Source organism: Zosterops lateralis (assembly GCF_965231275.1).
Source record: "Zosterops lateralis genome assembly, chromosome: 10".
NCBI classification, from domain to species: Eukaryota; Metazoa; Chordata; class Aves; order Passeriformes; family Zosteropidae; genus Zosterops; species Zosterops lateralis.
The window spans coordinates 4309259-4330745 of record NC_139770.1 but is presented as its reverse complement, the minus strand read 5'-3'; the positions used below and the strand labels follow the sequence as shown (position 1 = coordinate 4330745).

General features: G+C 40.8%; 1 protein-coding gene across 1 annotated transcript; it reads right to left on the bottom strand.

The window, feature by feature from the left end:
• Nucleotides 1-2145: 2145 nt before the first annotated feature.
• Nucleotides 2146-21137, bottom strand: SKIL (SKI like proto-oncogene). The gene is made up of 7 exons (XM_083868757.1): nucleotides 21091-21137; nucleotides 18226-20159; nucleotides 13349-13446; nucleotides 11751-11992; nucleotides 11299-11540; nucleotides 10089-10313; nucleotides 2146-7314 (listed from the first exon to the last, which is right to left on the bottom strand). Exons 2-7 carry the CDS (start codon nucleotides 19330-19332, stop codon nucleotides 7153-7155), a joined length of 2076 nt encoding a protein of 691 aa, XP_083724883.1. The 5' UTR covers nucleotides 19333-20159; nucleotides 21091-21137; the 3' UTR covers nucleotides 2146-7152.
• Between the last annotated feature and the right edge of the window lie 350 nt (nucleotides 21138-21487).

Sequence of the window (21487 nt, the reverse complement as noted above, 5' to 3'; positions counted from 1 at the left end):
CCTTCTACTGCACCCACCTCAGGTGGAGTGTGCTGTTACTGATAGCCAAACACCAATTTATTTTGTCTAGGGTTCAATTCTAGGTGGATTTGATCTTCCCTTTAAAAAATATTCCTGCTTATTTATTATTCAGGAGATAAACTTGTCATCTCTTGGGTGAACGTGGTGTTGTTCCATTTCTTGGACTGAGCAATTGCATTGGACAGATCATGGGTCACCTCCTGAATTCAAAAGAAGGTGACACATTTCATCCCAAAACTAGTTTTGGAATCATTTGACACAGGGACAATGCAGAGACATGCTAATGCACAATACTTATTCATTGGCATATACATCCTTCTGTAATTCCATCTCCTACGTTTTTGGTTTCCTTAACCACAGAAGTCTCTTAACTCCACATTTTCCTTCACAAATGTATTTATCAAGGAGTAAATTTGGCACTTTGGTAACCAGCACTATTCAACAGAACTGGAGCTGGTGCCCACAGGGCACAGTGTGAATTATTTCATTAATGTCAATAGCGACAGGAGACATTTACCATTTTGTCAGTGTTATAAATCACATCACCCACAGTTAAGTGAATATAAATTCATATGAGGCAAGTGGACAATGATTTAAAAGATCAATAAAATAAGGAACAAGAACAACTTGCCAGTCATATGCCAAATAAACTGATACACTTTGGGCAATGATCTTAAAAGTTGCCTTTTTAAAAGCAAGTGCTACACAGACATTTATTCCAGCAAGTGTGAGCTCCTTAAAAATCAATCTTTTTACCCTTCACTCCCAGAGTTTTTCCTTGATCCTCATTGTTCTCTCTGACAAAAGACAGGCGTTGCAATTAGTCATAGCTACCCAAGCTATCAACACCCCAGGGCTTTCTCATCCAAATGATTCACCTTGAACCTTTTCTTTACATTTTCAGCATCATTGTTTCTTCCCTGTTTGGAAATACAGCAATATAAAAAAAAAAAGCAAGATGGGACGCAGAAATAAACAATTTAAAGTGGCACAGTGAGTTCTTAATTTTGTTCTATACTAAAGGCTGAGCTCATCATTGTAATTTTCATCTTTATCCTGGTTCTTTCGCTCTTTATCTGTAAAATACATGCAAGCTCATGGTAGCATGTAGGGTTTGCAATTATCTGAAACATCATCAGGATTTTCTATATGGAAGAGCAGTTCCTTAATACAAAGTATTTTTACACTGATTTGAGGGGAAGAAAAAATACCAAAATGTGTGTGAATGTGCTTTCTTACCCATCAAGAAAAACTTCTCAGTACGAATAAAATCCCCCGGAAAATCACAAAAATACTATTTGTAGCAGAAGCTGTATTTTACTACAATATAGGGGAGGTTTGAGTGACCAACAAAACAGTTTATTGTTGCAAGTGGTGGAAATTCAATGTAAATTAAAGACTTGTGGAAGAACATGCAGCTTGGAGAAACTGCTCCCTCTTTTTTCCTCCACTGCTCCTTCCCTCTCCTACTCTAGTATTTCTGCTATTTAAGCTCCCTGATGCTCCACAAAAACATTAAGCTAATATATGGTTTACAAAAACCAAAAACTCCTGATAGTCATTCACCATCAGGAGTAACTATTTTATCAGCATAGTAAAATTCTCATTTCTGATTTTAACTTTGTACGGTCTCAGCATTTAATCAGGCAATGTGTGTTTTTAATCTCATTTATTACTGAGCTGTGGAAGAGTGTCGTGAACAACTCACACATTGCTTGAGCAGTCAAGCAGCAACAAAGCTGGGCACCAGAGAACTTGCCAAGTATGCAAGGAGTTCTATTTTCAGGTATAAACACCAAATTTATGCCAAGATACATAGAAAGCTTGGTGCCAATATCTTCACAGAATCTTAAGAGCTTTAGAAAGTGGATCCATGGGGAGGGATGGCTTTGATCTTGTAGTTTTTGCTTAAAATACCTCTTAGAGAAATTGGGGACCTGCTGCAGGCTGTGGGAGCTCTACTACCAAGTTTCAGTGTAATCAGATTTTAATTGACTGTAATCAAAGCAAGGAAGGCTCTGCTTTTAGAAAAGCACTGAGTTAAATACCTTCAAAGAGCCAAGTTTAGAAGTCAGTGTTCAAAAATACAACAGAGACAACTGTTCTGACATTACAGTTCTTTATTTGTTTTTGAGTCCACGATCTATACAGGTATTTACAAGGCATGGAAATGGATAACAGCACAAAATACAATTGAGGTATAAGCTAAGAGCACAGTATGTCATGTTTCAATAAATATAATTCAAAATTTGTAAACTAAGTGACCAGATAGATGCATCTTGTCTACTAAAACCATATAAAATATTTGTTAAATCTCACGTGAGGTAGAGGACAGTTCTGTGTGTCATGTAATGCAACCACAGCAATGCTGACAATAAGACTGTACATCATTGGCAAAGTATTAAAAATTGCTGAATGCACTGGTCGTTTTTCACAGGCTTTTCCTATGGTTTCAGAATAGTCACTCAGCCTGGTGCCTTGAGCTAACACGGACTCTGTTGTTTTGCAGCTACTTTCTGTCATTTGAGAGAATCATACTGGCATGTCAACAGCAATAAATACTTCAGAGAGTGAGGATGAAAACACAAAAAAAAAACACGTTCTGTCAATCACAGAAAGCAACATGATGGCAACGAAATATTTCAGACCAACTTTTTATTATTTCCTAGGATTCGTTTAAATACAGTACAGCTGTGCTTTCCTTTAAGTGAGGTATCTCTTAGAAGAAAAAAAAAATTCAATTGATATCGTTACACTTAATTAATTTTCAAATAGCAAAATTTTATATACCGTGTTTGCTGTGCTTGATGAAGTGCTTAAAACTCATTTTTCAAGCATTTTCCAACTGAACCACTAACCCTGAAAAAAACCAATTTGCTAAGTACTGGAGACACACTATAAAATCATCGTGCAATTTGTAAGCAATAACTGCTTTCACAAAAGCTAAAAAAAAAATTACTGTATTTTTAAAATAGATATATGCAGCAAATAGAAAATTCTACAAGCTTTCTGTAAAGAAAACCAATGAACACTCACACCACAAATGTAATGAGCAAAAAGAAAACTGAAATTTGCAGCTTTCTGCTGCTTCCTATCGATGGTTTAAATTAAATTACCGACATATTGCAAGCACAGATTAATAGGTAGGAGAAATTACGTCTTTTGTCGACTTCACCATTTTATAGAAAACTCTGTTGTGTGGATTAATTACACGAATTAAGTGCAGAAAAAATACAAAGTTGTTATCTTTACTGACAATCAAAATATATACTCTACAAACAAGTGAATTCTAGGAAGCTGACCACGACAGCATTTCAAGGCCAACCTCCCAACTAATGCTAGGAAAGGTTTCCAAAAATTTCATAACACATTCTAGCTATCCCCTCCCCCAATACAAAACAAGAATGTATGAATAAAACATTGTGACTTCTAAAATATGGGCCAAAATTTATTTCTTTTCAGGCCACCAGTAGCTTTATGCTCCCACCCAACTTTTCCTACATCACTAATTGCATTATGCCTTTACTATGTACAGATGGTTTTACACCTAAGCTATCAATATATTAAATATAGAATAAAATTAGTTTAAGAATGTGAAACATAACTACATTCATCTAAATACTCAACTGAACGATATGCTTTACAAAAACTAAAACACAGACTTTACTAAGTTTGGAGATTTAGATAAAAATCTCTTTCGTTGAGGGACACCTGGTTTCACTGTGAGTGAGGGTGTTTCCAGATTGCCAAAAGTACAAGAGTTTTACCCTCTAAGCTCTTATATTTTATTGATTAAAGTATACAAAGCATGTTAAAATTCTCTTTTATAAAAGTTTAAGAGTAAATTAGGTATTCACCTCGAATCCTACTTATTCCAAAAGGTGCACTAGGCAACTTCCATCTTGGTGTAGGTGTTTAATAAAGCAACTTTCAAATTATAGACAAATTTTAGGACTTTGTTCTACAGGCTTCATATCACAACTACCTGGGAAAATTACTTCTTGCCTGAAAAGATCAGCAAGCAATGACTGAAGACAAACCAAATAATACATAAAATGAGCATGCTATGACTAAAAGCAAAGACCTAATGACTGATTTAGTCTCTACCATTAAGTGTGCACTTAAGTGAGGGCCCTCAAGTGTGCATTCCAAGTTCCTATGTCAGCCTATAAAATGAACCATTCAATAGAATTAGGATAAGGTAGCAAAAAAAAATCAACACATATTTATATTCTAAAACTTAAGAGCATTATTTACAATTTACTAAAAAACTATCTTTCAGAGACTGTGAGCACACAAAGGTCTATGGCACATTTATGTATACATTATTACTTAAAATCAGTATAAAATCAAGTCTACACGTATGAAAATTGTTTATGTTACGTCAAGAGCCTGAAAGTAGTATTTAAGAATTTTAAGAGGATTACAATAATTTAAAATGCATTCTAACTTTAGATTAACTAAATGGAATATTTACAAAGCTACTTTTAAGGTCATTTTAATAAATGCTCCATTTGCTTTACCAGCCAGATGTTCAAAAACTATTAGGAAGCCTTATCTGCAATTGGAATTGGTAAAAACTTCCTGCAGCTGCTGGGAGTTCTTGCAGCAGTGGAAATATTGGTACAAAGGATGGCCAGCAGCATTTTCAGAGCCTCCAGCAGTGACCCAAGTGCTGGCTGAGGCACAGGAACCTGGGCTACACCAGCCCTCCATTGCCACTGCTGAACCAAGGGGGACAGCTGAGCAGGAGCCACAGAGCACAGACAAGAATGGGAATGGAATATTCACTATCCTACAACTTCAATAATCCCAGGAGGGCTCCAAACATTGCACTGCTAAGCTGTAAACACTGTGGTGCATCAGCCACTGCAGCTGTGAAGGAGCTGTGGCTTCACCAACAGCCCAAGCCTGCTCCACAACACTGAGCAGCAACACCAAGGGACTCTCTCCATCCTTCAGCAGCACCCAGGTGAAATTTTCCCATTTTCCAGCTCATCCAGCACAGGATCTGCCAATCCCATTGGACAGCCTCAAGCTCTGCTCCCCAACAATCACACCTCCAACAAACCTCCTGCCTGCTCTCCCTGGATCCACGGGTCTGGTGGCTGGACAGCAAAACATTTGTGGTGTTTTTAAAGCAAGTGGTGCACACACAACCATTTAGTCAGCACCTTTCTCTCCAAATTAAGCTGCGAAAACAGGCCTTTTCCTTTTTACTTTGTGGGGGGATTTTTTTGTTCTTTTTTTTTAAAGGAAAAATTTGGAGATGGGAGCTGAAGAAGAGAAAAATATAACCCTGGTCTTCTTTTCTGGCAGGGGGTGGAACTAGATGATCTTTAAGATCCCTTCCAACCCAAACCATTCTATGATTCTCAACACTGACAAAGAAAATTGTTGGTTTTGTTTTTAATCTAACCTGCGTAATTTATCAGTGTAAATATGACACAGAGCTCATAAACGAAATTGTACAGTTATCAAAAAAATCATCCTATGACTCCATGGCATTTAATTTACCACCTCACGTCTCATTCAATTTAAAGATATGTGCAATTTTATCTTTCTCTGTGATATTCAGTCTTGTTATAGCACTAACAGAGAAACAAAAAAGAACAGGTTTTCAGTTTTACTAGTTGAGGGGGGAAAAAAAATCAATGTAGGCTTTTACTAGTGGTTTTATCCAAAATTAACTGAATTATTAAGAGATTATTAAACTTAAGTACCTCAAAACCAGAAACTAAAAGCACAAGTTAAAATTCCATAGTGAAACACTAGAATTACTAAAATATTCCTATCATTGACATGATTGGATAGGATTGGATACATCTGCCAGCTGTATCCAATTTTTTGGAGAGAAGTGCAAAAAAAGTTTTTCTTCATCCAACTTTAGCCATGCATTTAACCCACTAGGAACCAGACTTCAGAAGTACTCAGACATTATATATATACATAAAACAGTAATTCTGTACAATTACACATTTCCCAATGTTATAGCTTAACAAACATGCTGTATTTTCTTAACTCATGGTAACCCTACCATGCCATTCAAATACAGAGACTATCAAAATGATTTTTCAAAGTGCCATACCTCAGAATTTTATATTTTAAGTTATGATCACAATGTCAGTTAAGGCCTGTTCTTTGTAATGAAAGAAAAATCCACAAGTTGGCAAGAAGCTTGAAGTGTGGAGGCTTGGGGGTACTGAAGAAATTAATACATATTCCTTAATAATTTTTTTTTCTTGAAAGCATCAATATCTGAAAAACAGTTAAGTCAGGCTTTCTCAGTTTCTAAAAGGAAAAGCCCCACCTTTAAGCCTTTCATTAATGTTTCTTTCATACTCTAGAGAAAAAAAACAGAAGAAAACTTGTGAATTTTTAACTTCCCAAGATTCCACTGTAATTGCAATTTTTTTAATTTGCAAAACCAAACCAAACCAAAAAAAACCCACCAACCCCTAATGTTTTCTTCTTCCAGCAGAGCAAGCAAGTGCTGGCTCTAACACTCTTTAGATTGATAATGAGTTGTTAAATAGACAATACTGAAAAGATCAGCTGAATTGACACAATGAAATGATGAGAAAAACTCATGCTGGTAAATCACTTTTGATGCTCAATCATCAATCAGTTGTGGCAATTTTGAGCTCTGCCTTACAGACAAAAAGCTGCCTTTACTTTCTTCAGTTCAAGAATATTTGATTCTTACTGAAACCCAAACTATTTAAGACCTTGAAGAACTGAGGATATTTTTAATGTACTTTTATACCTGGATGTGCAAGTGATAGCAAAATAAAGATATCCACATATGTTTTAACAGACAATGTTAAAAGGTGTAGAGTCCTTAAGACTGCATTAGAAATAGACAGAAACTGGTCACTCTAAATCAAGAGTTTCATATTTTTCATTGTTTGTGAAAAACACCAGTATAAATCAATGCAGATTTTCATTGGTTAGGAAAATCCAAAAATGTCTATCTCTATTTATTTATATCTATGTATATCTTCATCTGGACCAGTCTGGGAAATAAAAATCCATAGAGAACACTTTTTCTCGGCACACAAAAATTATTCACAATCATTAAAACCAAAACACCCTGTTTGAAGGACACAGCCACGCTTCCCCTTCCAGTTTCTATTTTCCTTTCCCGTTTTTCGAAGATTTCAGGATCTGCAGCTTCAATTCTTTTATCATCATCTCCAACTTTTCCCGGGCCTCTCGTTCCTGTCTCAGTTCATCCTGGAGCTCTTGTCTATCTGCCTCTGCATGATCCAACCTCTGCCTCAACTCTGCCAGCTGTGAAACACCAGAGACAGAGAGGCACAGTAAATTTCAGCAAACTCATTTAAAACATCAAAGGGTCACAGATGGCCACTCTAAGCATCCAAGAATTTCAGTCCACCAGAATTATGCAGTTACCAAGAATTATGCACTTTCCTGCTACACCATTAGCAAACAATGTCAATGTGCAAAGTTGCATAAACATCATACTATAATTTAAAAAATGAGAAAAATCTAATTTTTAAATGCATATAAGTTCTAGTTATGTGAACTGTCACAGCAGACTGTCAATAGCACACAGATTGTGTTGGGGAAAATTGTGATGATGTCTGCATCAGATGTGTCAGAAATCCCAGAATAAACTGCATTTTTCCATTTCCCAGGGTCCATTTCTCTCACCTGACAAAATATTACTTCTTTATTTCAAAGCCTGAATGTATTTCTAGAAGAAACAAAATAAACCACCAACATGGTTTTTGATATTCCTTAGTATAAATGAAATAGTCAGAAAATCTTATACATAACCATCTGTGTGTGTGTTCAAATATAAACCTGAGTCCACACAAATGGTTTTGTGATGTATTTTGTGTTTAAACACAGAAATCTGGTATTCTTTTCCTCTTTGGAATAACAGCAAGGCTCAAACTTGCTAGAATGTCACCAAAATTATTTACAGTGATATCTGGAAACATCTTTTCAAATGTGGGGAAGTTCCTTATTACTTATAGTATATGACCAGCAGCTAAAACAGGGAGGAGACTCTTTCCCATTGATTTATGGGGTTATTTCTAGTAAAAGACCTCACTCCATCTAAAAAAATCCTTTAAAATGATGGGTATCTACCTGATGTACATCATCACTAAGCATCCATCTCACTGAGAATCAGGAAGACAGCCCATGAGAAGCAAAGAGCAGGAACATACAGGGTATTTATTACTGGTGCTCACCAACTGCTACAGAACGTGCTGGGTGAAGGAATGGCTGTGCTGGTTTCAGAGAAACACCACATTTCATCCCCATGCTTTAATCAGAAATACCTCAGCAGTTCTTAAGACAGGCTGTTAATGCAAGTCCTGACTGCATCAGTGATGCAGTGAAGTGCTGCAGTGCAACAGTGCCCACTGCCTGCATGCTGCAGCACGTCTCTGGCTTTGATTTCCAGCTCCAAGGAAAGGCTCCAGGACTGGTTATTCTGCCCTACTGTGACTTGACAGGGTGAATCAACTGGTTCAATAAACAAGTCAAAAAGGAGGACAAGACAGTGCATATTCAGACAGGCCTAGCTAGAAAGGGAAAGAGACTTTTAAGCAAGTTGTAAATACCAAATTCTTAATTCTGTTTAATGCACAAGGAGAGTTCCTCCCAGTCCACAGTTCTCAGACAGAAAAGGCAGCCTGGGCCACTGCTTCAAGAACACATCAGATAAAGGCTTTTTTAAAGTGCTGTATACACAGCTTGGGGAAGTTCCCTGTTCCCAAGACCTCTGTTTAACTCTGGTGCTTCTTGGGACCAGAATCCACTGCAAGATGTGATAAATGGAGAAAAAGGTTCAAATTATACGTTGTGAATAGATCTACCACAGAGGTAATAACAGAGTAAACTTCTACACAAGGAATGTATGTAGTTTTCAAAGTCTGACTTCAAAAGAAACACACAACCAATCTCCTTGGGGAACAATCCACAGTTTTCACCCTCCAAAGGAAGTAAAGCTGCACAAGCCCTTTAAAATGTGCTGTACATGATGATCTCCATAAATTAGAACACGTTGTTACTTGCACTAATAGGGCTTGTACCAGATGTTTAGTAAATCAGGCCTTAGTCAGAGAGGATTATTTCTGGCAGCAAAGGCCAGGAATCAGTGGAGTGGGATGTCATGAAATTAAATTCATGAGAAGGATTTACGAGGCGAGTCTCTGCCCTACTCACCAAAAATACCAAAACCTGTCTCTCAAGTAGTGCCTGTTTCTCAGTTTGAGTCAGTCAGAACAGGAAATAGACACAGTTGTGAACAAAGGACCACAGAGCTTTACTGTGCTCAAGTTTTGGAATTTGTTCACTTTAAAAATGAGCCTGTTAAGACTGGTTTGCTGTGATATGGTGCAAAATAAAAAATTCAACCATAACTACAGCTGATTTTTAAAAGGGGCATTCCAAGGTTCCCTTTGTCATTAACTATATTTATTCCCACTGGAATAACCTCCAACATAAAGAGCAATAGTAAAAGCTAAAAGGAAAGTGAGAAGAAAAAACAACTCCATAGGTTTTGACATATGAATCCAAGAGAAAATAATGAGAGACACTAATATGATTTTCATTTCCAAGAGAACTCTTGGCCAAATGTTTTGGGAGAGACCAGAAAGGGCTCATCAGATATTGCAGAAGATTCTACCACCAAGGAACATGAGGAGCAGCAAGGTATGCTGCTCATCTGACAAAAAGATGGTTCAGAGGTTTGGATTTGTTTTTTTTTTTACACAAAATAATGATAATGTCTAAGTCTATATCATGGGCAAGCCCATATACACTAAAAACAGAATTTGTTTTAAATGAGCATTTAACAGACCTCACGTTTAAGTTTAACATTTCATCAATAATATAATATGTTTCTGTAAGTTACATTCTACCTCAGTTTCAATCAAGGAACAGGGAATTAAATATTGCTCTGACCTATTTTGGTGTCTGTGGTTTTAGAACACACAGAGAAAATGAAACCTTAGGCTGGCTGAACAACTTCACAATTTCCTGATACACTAAACATGTTTTGTTTGAAATAAACCTTCCTTTCTCACCTGTGCTGCATATTCAGCTTCTTTATCTTTTTCCAAATTGGAGTCACAGCTACATTTTTGTTTCATCACTTGGTCCAGTTTCTTTTCCAAGTCTCTCTGCTCAAAATAAAATTCTTCCATTCTTTGTGCATGCTCTGCTTGCAAACATTCGAGTTCTTTTTGTAAATTCTGCTGCTCTTCAGTCAGTTCCTTCATAGCTTTAGAGTTGCTTAACATTTCCACTTCCTGTAAAGAAAGATCAAGATCACATACTCCTTCCTTCTAACACCAGAAAAGTAAAAAAACCTGAATTTAAAAGTGTTTCTGGAGCCAGTGAGGCCAAAAAGACCATTTTTAACTACCAATAACAACAGCCTGATAATGGTATTTTATCTACTTACCAATGACAGCATGGAATTCTGTAACATGCACCTGATTTTTCAGAAATTACTTACACTTCCAAGTACATGGAGCTTCCAGCAGTGAACCTCAGGAAGCAGCAGCACTGATTCACTAAAATATACTTTGAAGATGCAAGTGTAGCATCAGAAAACAAAATGAAGTGTTTGATTTCTTTGTCCACTGACACTTCGATATTTTTAAACTCCTTTTTTTTTTAACTTATCTACAAGCTTTACCTCCAACAGCAGAAAAACTTTGAAGTAGCAGCTCTAGGGCCCTACCTGAGCTCCTAGATTCTGAGATTAGTATTTCAATTAAAATAAAATAAATTAAAATATTAGTCTGTTCCATGCAAGATGCAAGAAGCAAAGACAGTATTTAACTGAATTCAGAAACAGAAATGAACACCAGCCTCTAGAATAATCCATTATTAAAGAAAAGACTGAAAATAAAATCCCTAAAAGCACAGATTAGCAAATGGGAATAGGAAGATAGTGGTCTTTTTTACACAGGGCAGTGATAAGACCATTCCTAGAATACTGATATCTGCATCTTTAAAAACCTGAAAACTGAGTCACTTGAGAAGATACAGCAAAAGCAGGAGCTGCTTGGACCCAGCAGCTGCAAAGTGAAGAGACACCACTTATTAGGGGGCTCACAACTCATGAGCATAAGGGATGTTGAAGATTTGGTGTCTGGATTTAATCTGAGGAAAAGATGATCTGTGTTTCTAAAGGATGCAATCAATCTGTGATGCTGACTGTGGAGCAACAAGCTCACACCAGCTCCCTCCTGCCCAGGGGAAAATGCCCCCCAACTGCCACGGTACCATTTGGAGCTGCTGTTTCCTCCGCAAAATCACGTTCAGCTTCTCCTGCTGCTTGATGTAGGTTTTCATCACTTCTTCCATGATCTTCCCCTTGTCATCCTCACAGCTGATGTCTTTCATGAGGGTGGGGGACAAGGTTCGTGCCTCAGCCCCTCCCTCCCCACGGCCACAGTCTCTGGTGGTTTTGGAAGGAACACGCTCAGACTTTCCACCTCTCGCAGGGCGAGTTGACACAGGAAGATCTACACAGGAAAACAAAACCAGAGAACAACAATCACAGAAAGTTCAAATTCCAGAGTGACAAAAATGCAAAGAAAACTGAGATTACAAAAAGGTGGAGGGAATTTTTGGGTACCTGAAGTGACATTCCTGAAATTCTAGCTCAGTGTAAAGCTTTCCAAAATTCCGTGGCATTAAAATCAAAAGATTTCAATATAATTTTCACTACTCACCTAAACGTTTATTTGGCTGCTCCACACCAGTTTTCAAGTCAATTTTTTCCTGTTCTTCAAGAGAAAGCTCTGGATAGGAGGCAGGTTTTTTGTGCTTTCCACTACTCAGCTTCTTCTCTGACTGCCCAGGTGAGGATTTATTAACTTCTGAAGCTTTTACTGTTGTTTTTGAAACATCCTTATATTGAGATGCAAGAGACACATTCGGGGCAACCACTTTATCACACATATAAAGGTAGTAACTGAAACAGCAAAAGAATAAAATTCATAGTGAAAGGTAAGACATAATAAATGATGGTTGCTTGAGAGCAGTAAGTTTAATTTAACATGAGTTGAAACTCTGAAAGCATCAATGAAAAATAAGCACATCCTTTTAAAGTTTTTCTATGCAAAAGGAAAGCCTAACGACCCACTTAATCTTTACTGAGTAGATTATCCAGATAAGGTTTTGAGGCTATCAAACAAGTAGATTTTCCAAACATGGCTGATTAAAAAAAATTACAGGAAATCGTATGAAGACTTCATTTAAATGCTAAGAGTGAAATTAGAATGCCACTGAATCCAGACTCTCCAATATTTTCATAATCCTTATATTAGCAATGGAGGATGGGAAGGTGATTAGTGAAGTGGGAATGAGCATCTCACTTAAGTAGCAAAGCTGTGTTCTGACAGACCAATGCTGGACCTTCCTTCCCAAGCACACTGAGCTGCCCATTTGGATTTCCACAGCTCCTGCACTCCTGGGAGCCTCCCTGTGTCCCACCCTGACCTCAGCACCCAGCCCAGCACAGAGGGGGGAGAGCCCCAGGAGTGCTCAGGTCAGTGCCAAGATCACCAATGTTATTGGAGTTCAACTGTTCCCCTTCTCCTGGTCCTGATAGAAGGCACTGGCAGAAACAACATGAGGGCCCATCACAGAACTTCCTCCACTCCCTTCTTTGCATGGAACCAGTGTGATGTGTGTGCACCAAAAAAGGTCTGCTCTGACCCAAATTTGGGACCTCAGCAACCACAGGGGGTGAGGGCAAGAGGAATATCAAGGAAAACTATTTCCCTCACTGCTGCAGGTGACAAACTGGGCAAGGACTCAAGGAAGTGCACTTGGTTTCTTAAAACCAGGAAACCAGTCCACAGACAATTCAGCTGCAGCCCTTGTTCCACTGTGGAAGAAAACCTTCCAACACCTTTTGGAAGTCTTTTCTGGAAGGAAATTAAGTTATCCTCATGGTAAACAGGCCCTGTGCAGCTTTCCACATGCACGCACTATACTACAATATCAAAGATCAAAAGTTACCTCTGTCATTTCTACTAAGAAAGGGGAAATTTTAATTACATTTCAATTGTATTGCCTGCTGAAGAACACCCACAGGTCACAGCTTGAGTCCTATACCAAAAAACACTCATAAACAGCTCATTAGTATTTATATGAAGAAATGCATAAAAATTTAGGGTTAAATCATTCCTGTGTGACACTTTAAGAATTTTCCTGACAGTTCAGGCTGTAAATACATTTTTTTTCAGTTTGAATTATTTCTAAATAGCCAAAAGTATTTGAATACTTGACAGTGCTTATAGTTCTACATAGGAAATTCAGTTACCTGGGGTGGAAAAAGGAAGGTGGCTGAGGATCAGTTTCTGCTTCTTGCTTTATAACTGGATACCACTGTGATAATTCCAGGTTCTGCTGTGGCTCTGCCTAAAGGAAAGAAAATAAATTGATAACTGAGACATGGATGTAGGTTATTTACATTCTCATAAGCACTCTTCAGAGAAATGGCATTTACACCATTAATCCAGGCACACTAGAGACACTGGGTACTGGGAAATGGGGTGTCTTTGGTAGAGATGCAGGGTGATGCAAGCCACAGAATTTTCTTTGATTTCCAATTTAACATTGTGGGCAAAATATAAATGAAACTAAAGGAAAATCTCTTTACAGACTTATCTAACAGCTCTGCTGAGTTTCCAGAACTCTACTAAACAAGCTTGGGAGAAACAGAAAGCAGAAACTAGGATTCCCAAAAGGTGTAGGAGCCTTTTGTAATAATGTGTCTATATAAGGTAAGCACCTGCCAGATACTTTATTTCAGAATTAAATGGAACAGTGTGCTGGTGTTCCAGGGACAGAACTTCATTCGGTCATCACAAATTTTTATCACACAACCAGGCAAAGCTGCTCCCAGTAACATGAAAATGCCATTCCCTCTGCAGTAGCAAACAAAATTAACTCAGGTGCATCAGAATATACAATCTTAAAAACTTCTGTGTATTTTGCATTTGGAAAGCCATTTTTCTTCTGTGTGTCTCAAGAAACGCTTTTGGAATTACTCTTTACTCAAAATTCCTGGTGATACTTTGTGCTCTCCTGTGAAGTTGCTCTTAATTTCAAGTGAAAGGTGGCTCACCATCTATTTACAATATCCTTATAGCTAAGACACTGATTTGTAATTTCACTGTATTAGAACAGCCTTGGGACGTGGGGTTTTGGGTAGGGTGTGGTTGGCTGACCCCAGGCAGCTGCCAAGCACCCACAGAGCAGCTCCCCCAGCACCATCCCCAGGGAAGGAAGGGAAAAGAGCAAGAAAATTCCTGGATCAAGATAAAGTTGGTTTGAGAGGTGAAGGAAAGAGAAAAACACAAGTGAAGCAAAGGGCATGGCTCAGTCCCTCCCTCAGCCAACTGCCCAGCCACCCTTGAACAACCTCTACCCTGGATGCCAAACCCTCTTTTCTCCTTCTATCCCAGTTTTTATTGCAGTAGCCAGAACACTGGTATGGCAGCCACAGTTTTAGCCACAAATCCAAGACACAGCACCATACAGGCTGCTACAAAGTAAGTCAACACCATTCCTACCAGACCCAGTCCCTTTGATAAGCTGCTCAATTAAAAAACAGCCTATAAAGCTAAAAAAACTTAAATAAACCTGTATTAAAACCTTTAGGTAGTGTTCTAATATCTTCACAACTTCTTATGTGCTGTATTATCAGAAAACTTTGTATTTACACAGCCTGGAATAAACTTTGAGAGAACTTCATCCCTGGCAGTGGGAGACCTGAGCCCTGGTCTGCACAATCCAACACCACCCACCCCATCCTGAGCAAACCTTCCACCCCACCAAACTCAGCTCTCACAATGAAACTGAAATTCAACTCCACCCCTGCAGTTCCTCACTTCCAACACAAACAGAAAGGGAGGGAGGGCACAAGGAAGAGAAACTCTGGAGTTGTAAATTCATAAAAAGGCTTTAAATAAAAAAAATGTGAATAATCTCTAGAAAAATGGCCTCATCCTGACACTTGTCAAGCTTTTTTTCTACTTACTCAGATCATTCTAATAATTTAAATAATCACATATAATCTACTTATACTGCAGCTAGTATGCAGTGATCTGATTTCAGCTTCAGATCGCATTTGTCCATATTTCAGGACTCACATTTTAACATGCTGCTTAAATATTTACATACGAAATTATCAGGTCATCTCTATTTTCAAATTACTAGGTCAGATTTTTGCCTTTTTTTTTTCTTACCTACTTCAAATGGAAACTGAATTTACTGTCTACCCATTAGTGTGTGAATCTTACAAATGAATTTCATAGCATGCAATCACATTTTAACTTAGGAATGAAAATGAAATGTTACCATAAATAAACGAAGTCTTCTTTTAACAGGATTCTTCCCTCAACATTCAAGTAAATGAAATAAGGCATCTATTTATATATATATATCTATATGTGCGTATATATATATCTCATTACCCAACAATTTGTTTATTTTAGGTGCTCTTAAATAATTTTGTAAACACAACCAGTTGAACTGAATTATTTCTACTCAAACTGTTTAAAAGGGTTACATGAAAAATTACTTTTTTTTCTTCAAGGCTAGTTGGACAAAGCTGTTCTTTAAGGAAAAATATAGGTAAGAAATGGTTTTAGTGTAATCATTAAACCAGTAGTTTTAGCAGAGATTGGATTTATAAAACAATCAGGAGAAATGTTAAGCCCCCACACTGTGAGATTTCCCTCACACACTGTGACCAGCTCAAGGAATCAGAAGCAAGACAAAGTTTTAGTGCAGAGATGATGATGAGGAAACTGTCGCAAAGTCAAAGGGAACAAGGATCTGTCAGTGCAGGAATCAGCAGAGACTCGGTGACAGCTGTTCCATGAAGAGCAGGTGGATGTTGCACTGCAGCCTAGAACTCCACAGAAAATTATGACAACCAAGCTCACAGCTTACAGCTTTCTTACTAGCACAAAGAACAGAAAGGAATTAATCTCAGGAGTACTTTGCTCTTAAAATGTTGAAACAAAAGTGTATTTGCACTGTGAGGGGAATAAAACTTAAAGTAAAATGCTAAGGAGAAAGGCAAAGCATGGGATCTAGGATGCTCCAAAGACTATGGGATTTAATTAATTTATTATTACTAGAAGGGGAAAGACCTAGCCAAGGGCAACTGTTCTTCCTGGGCCCTCCAAGATAACCACAGAGACGTGTCAGCACTTCTGAGGACTGACTCAGCAAAGGTGGTGAGGAGGTGACAGAACAGCAAACAGAACATCCTGCAAATAAATTCCCCTAGGAGTGGAAGGAAAGGGAATGTCTACGTGCTGTACCTGATCCCACAACACAGAAATGAGGAAAAGAAGTTGTGGCTGCTCCATCCCTGATGTGTTCAAGGTCAGGCTGGATGGGGCTGTGAGCAATCTGTTCTAGTGGAAGGTGTCCCTGTCCAGGGACAAGGGGTGGAATGAGATGATCTTTAAGGGCCCTTCTAACCTAAACCGTTCACTGATTCTATGAAAAGACAACTGAAGCAGCTTAAGCACCCCCAGGACAAGGAAAGAGAAACCAAACTCTCAACACTGCTCTTTTAAAATCTTTTGCTCTTTTGTACTTCCCAGATGAATATCCAGAGGACGGAAAAAAACCTCAAAACCTCCCCCATCATTGTATTTTGCTCAGGTTTTCACAGCTTCTGACTCTGGTTTCACATGTTGCCTTGTAAGAAAGAACTACACAGGTCTGCAACAGAAGACTGCAGAAAGTCTTACAATTTCATTTGTACCAGTCCAGTCCAAATTACTGCCACTGCTAATTTCAGCTGGGTTTTTTCATCTTTGCACATGAAACTGAAAGATCTCATTGTCTGAAATCTGCTGTGAGAAGAGAAGCAGCATTTATAGTTGTGCATATGGAAAACAATTTCCACTGATGCATCCACCATGGTGCAGTTCATTTCCTACACTGGCATTGCAAGAATAAAGACTGACATGTCTTTATCAGTCGAAAAGCAAAGTCTCTTTGCTAGGAGACTGCATCTTCAAATAATTCTGCATGTGGAAGCATGCCATACTGCAGACTTCCATGGGAATCTGCTGGTAAAATCTCTTCCTGCAGACTGGCACCACTGTAACAATACCTGTTACTACAGTCAGCCTTCCTGCAACACCAACTTTTCAGAAATTTGTGCTGAAAGGTGTCAGCTCACAGCACCCCTTTTTGGGCTCAACCATCTGCGCTGCTCTTGCTGCTATTTTGAAACCCACCACAGAACATCCAACAGGCAACATGGATCTATCATCAAACCAGCAGCCACAGAAACACTGAATACACTGAAAAGAAACAGTCATGGGGCAGAAACCATTAAAAACCTATTAAAGTTTAAATTATACCCCAAAATTGTGCTTTCTAAGAATGGGAACATCTATAACATTAATGTTTCTCTGCTGCTTGTCCTATTATTTAAAGTAGAAGCTCTCCAAGGGACAAATAAGCTCTGTATTTTGGAACCACAGCACAGACTTGCAGCAGTATTTTAGGAAAAAATAAGATGTCTATTATTAACTATTGTCAAGATACCGGCCTACAGCTCATTACTTGGGCTGCTTAAAACCCCCTCTTTTTGGCATATTTCACCGCACAAGTGGTTTAAACAGAAAGCTCCTGCTGAACAAGCAGACTTTGGGCTTCTAAATAGCCATTTAGCAAAGCACCATTGCCCTGCACACAAGTCATGAGATGGGTGGCCAGCAAGCCAGGTTGCCATCCAGCCCCTGTGTGCGTGCTGCAGTACAAATAACAAATGAAGAATTCATCTGTAATACTTGATTTTCAAGCTCCTTTCTGCTTTGCTCAGCTGCTGCAGCACACACTGCATAAAACCTACTCAAAGGTCAAATGGAAGAACAAAAATTTTCACAATAGACCAAATTTTGCAGAGCCTGTATACCTTAGGACAGAATAAGAACCAACAAAGCCAAGCCAGCTCGAATGGTTACTTGCAGACCAAAGAGGAAAGAAATTACCATCCCTCTTAATGAGAAATGTTATTTCCATGGTGAAGCTCTCACAAATTTAACTTAGGCTTGATGTGACAAGTATTCCCACTTAGAAAAGCCAAGCAATGTGCTTCTAAAACAAGTATTTACATGTGACCAGAAAGAGATCTGGGAGTTTTACACCAGGTGAACTTACTTTGGACCGAGTCCTTTTCTGATTTTTCTCGCTGAATTTCTCCTTCATTTCCTCCAAGAGGTGCTTCAGCTCTCTCTCCTCTGACGTGCCCAGGTATTTTTGGTTAATGTGCAGGTAGCAGTGCCACTTGGCCGACTCAAACCCCCAGTGGCAGGTCCTCTTGTCCGGGGATCTGTGCGAATGCATCACGAAGGTCTGGGGCGAGAACATCCCGTAGCATTCCAAGCACTGGATACACGGGTCATCGGGGGCAAGGTAGAACTGAGGTGCAAACAAGCCCTGGCACTTGCCCAGGCATTCATGCTCTACTTCGAAGGCACTGCCAGTCTCTTTCAGCTGGGCCAAGGTGTTCTTACCAGGGAGGAAACCGCCGCTTTGGGGGAAAGTGCGAGGGCGCAGCAAAGCGTTGCATAGTCTCTGGGCATCCGTCAGTGTGATGAGCCCACAGGACGGAGCGTTGAATGGAAGAATTCCCAAAACCTTCAGAATGTGAAGCTGGTCAGAGGTGCACCTGGAGCAGTAGATGTAGAGCTCATCGCACACCGTGTTGATCTGCTGCAAGGAAAAGTCTCGGAGAACCGAATTCAACACTTGAGGCAGGCAAAGTCTTTTTTCTCCTCCGACTTTAAAGCAAGAGATGGATTCTCCCTCCAGCAGGGTCTGGGTGAGCTCTGTGGAGCTGTCTGGAGGGATGAGCAGAGGACCAGAGAGGATTTGTGGTGATGGGAGAGGCAGGAAGACAGTGGGTGACATACTTTCCTGGGAATACCGAGCTGAAAAAGCTGCAGGTCCACCCAATGAGCTCTGGCTGCTCAGGTGGAACTGTGCCAACGTATGTTTCAAACCTGGATTTAAACTCAAAGGCTCAGATAGTGAAGCACTGTTTGGCTTGGAAGTTTCTTCATCAGCCTCCACTGGAGTTTCACCATAGTCATCCAGGTTTTCCTTCTTTATTGTTGGCAATTTATTTATTACGACCTGTACTTTGTTATTCACATGCATTTCTGTCATTGCTTTTTTCAGTGGAGGACTCCCATCCTCTTGGATCCTGCTCCTTTTTTGGTCTGAAACCAGACCTAGAGGGAAGTTTATCTGTGGGCTTTCCATTGCTAAACACTACAGCTTTAATTAAATCAGTCCTGAATGTGCATGTTCTTGTTTTTTCATATAAAAAATAGTTTCATGTGATCTTGGATTACCTCAGGTATACCAAGCTGCACGCACCTTTCACTAAAACATTATTTCTTCAGGATCCAACAGTAAAAACTGTTTTTAAAACCATTTTGCATGTAATACCGTAAATACTAATGGAGTAAAATTACTAATAACTATTTCCTTAGTTATTTGTTCAATTTCATAATATAAAAACCCCAATGCAATACATATACAAAATGTTTTCTTCATACACTATCCACTATTTTACACAGTAGTCTTGCCCAGCAATTTAGTAAAAAACGATGCGATGATGCGTGTTCATCCTCAATCATTTTTTTTTCCTTTAAAAAATATACTGTCTTTTCAAATAAGTCTCTATTTAAATATTAAAATAGAAAATGGGCTCAGTTAGAAGAATGTCAATCTTAACGCGACTGATCCAAAACGTAGTTTAACTTGTGTGAAAATTTTATTCAGCACTTTCAGCTCCCAGAGATCAAACACAATCTTAAGAGCTTCCTTTACTGCGCTGCCAAGCTTTATGATTTCACCACCACCGTGACAGCTACTCTGGCAGTTCACAAATCCTGAAATTAAAGGCTGATCCAGATCGACGGCAAAAGCTGAACGTCCCTAGAGAGTCACCTTTCGCCCAGATGTCACTGGTGTGTGTCAGAATTTTCCCAGCCCAAGTTATTAGTAATAGAGGTGAGATCCAGGCCATGGGCTGAATTCATGCCGTGTGCCAGCACAGACTTCTGCCAGTCCTTCCTGATATCCTGTGAAAGAGAGAGAGGCCGATCACAAGCAATGCCAGAGTTTGCTCTGTACCTCAAGGGGCTTCAAGGGAGCTGGAGAGGGACTTCTGACAAGGGCACGGAGTGACAGGGCAAGAGGGAATGGCTTTAAACTGAGAGAGGGGAGGTTTTGATTTGATAAAAGGAAGAAATTATTCTCTGTGATAATAGTGAGGTACTGGCACAGGGTGACCAGAGAAGCTGTGGCTGCCCCATCCCTGGAAGTGTCCAAGGCCAGGCTGGACAGGGCTTGGAGCAGCCTGGGATAGTGGAAGGTGTCCCTGCCCATGGCAGGGGGGTTGGAAGGAGATGAGCTTTAAGGCCTCCCTCCAACCCGAGCCATTCTGGGATTCCCTGCCAGAGGCCGGGTGCGTTTCCCGGTAACTCACAGAACACCGGGACAAGCCCCCAACCCATGGGCGACACCGGGGGGGAGGGGGCGGCCCGGAGCGGCTCTCCCGGCGTGCACGCCCCAAAGGACGGGCGCTCGGGCCAGCCGAGCACCGGCCCCCGCATCCCGGGCACCGACCCCTCGCCCCGCGGCCCCTCCCGGGACGCCGCATCCCGCCGCTCCCTGTCGCGCCGTGACTCACCCGGGCCCCGCCGGCACCGCTCCGGGCACGGCTCAGCCCTTCCCCCTCCCGCCGCCGGGCTCGCCCCTCCGCCCTGCCCGGCTCCCCGCTGTCCCCGGCCGTACCGCGCCTCTCCGCCACCCCCGTGTCCCTCCCCTCCCTCCGCTCCCCTCCCCGGTACCCCTCTGCCCCTCTCCCCGCCGCCCCCGCGCCGCCTCTCCGCAGCCGCCGCTCCCTCCCTCCCTCCCCATCCCCCGGGCGGGCGCTCCCGCCCTTCCCCCCACGGCTCCGCCGTTCCCCGCTCTCCCCGCCGTTCGCAGTGAAGTTCCCCGGCTGCTCACCCGGCGCCGCGGGGGCTCCGGCGGCCGCGGGGAGCGGAACAGGCGCCGCGCTCGCGCCGCCCACCCGTGACCTCACTGCGGAGACCGAGACGGCGGCGGCGGCGGCGGCGGCGCGCGGGCACGAACCCGCCGGCGGCGCGCGCCGGCCCCGCCCACTGTCTGGGGCAGCGGCGGGAGCGCCCGCCCGCCCCTCCCCCTCAGCCGCCGCCTCAGCCGCCTCAGCGCCGGGAAACCCGGCCCGGCTTTTCCCCCCACACACCGCCCCGCTGCCCGTGGGGAAAAGATATAGAAAATAAAATAAATAAATAAATAAATATAATATACGTTAAAAAGTGAATATACGTGGAAAAGTGTTGTTTCTGCCCCGGGCTTCCCCTCAGCCCGCCCGGTCAGACCC

What these genes read in the sequence shown, in the direction of transcription:
- SKIL (XM_083868757.1), bottom strand. Translation starts at nt 19,332, where the DNA reads ATGGAAAGCCCACAGATAAACTTCCCTCTAGGTCTGGTTTCAGACCAA. An exon ending in CCTTCCTTTTTCCACCCCAG is followed by an intron (nt 11,993 to 13,348) that starts GTAACTGAATTT and finishes TTGCTGTTTCAG; the next exon opens with TTACTACCTTTATATGTGTG. An exon ending in GCAGCCAAATAAACGTTTAG is followed by an intron (nt 11,541 to 11,750) that starts GTGAGTAGTGAA and finishes TTTCCTGTGTAG; the next exon opens with ATCTTCCTGTGTCAACTCGC.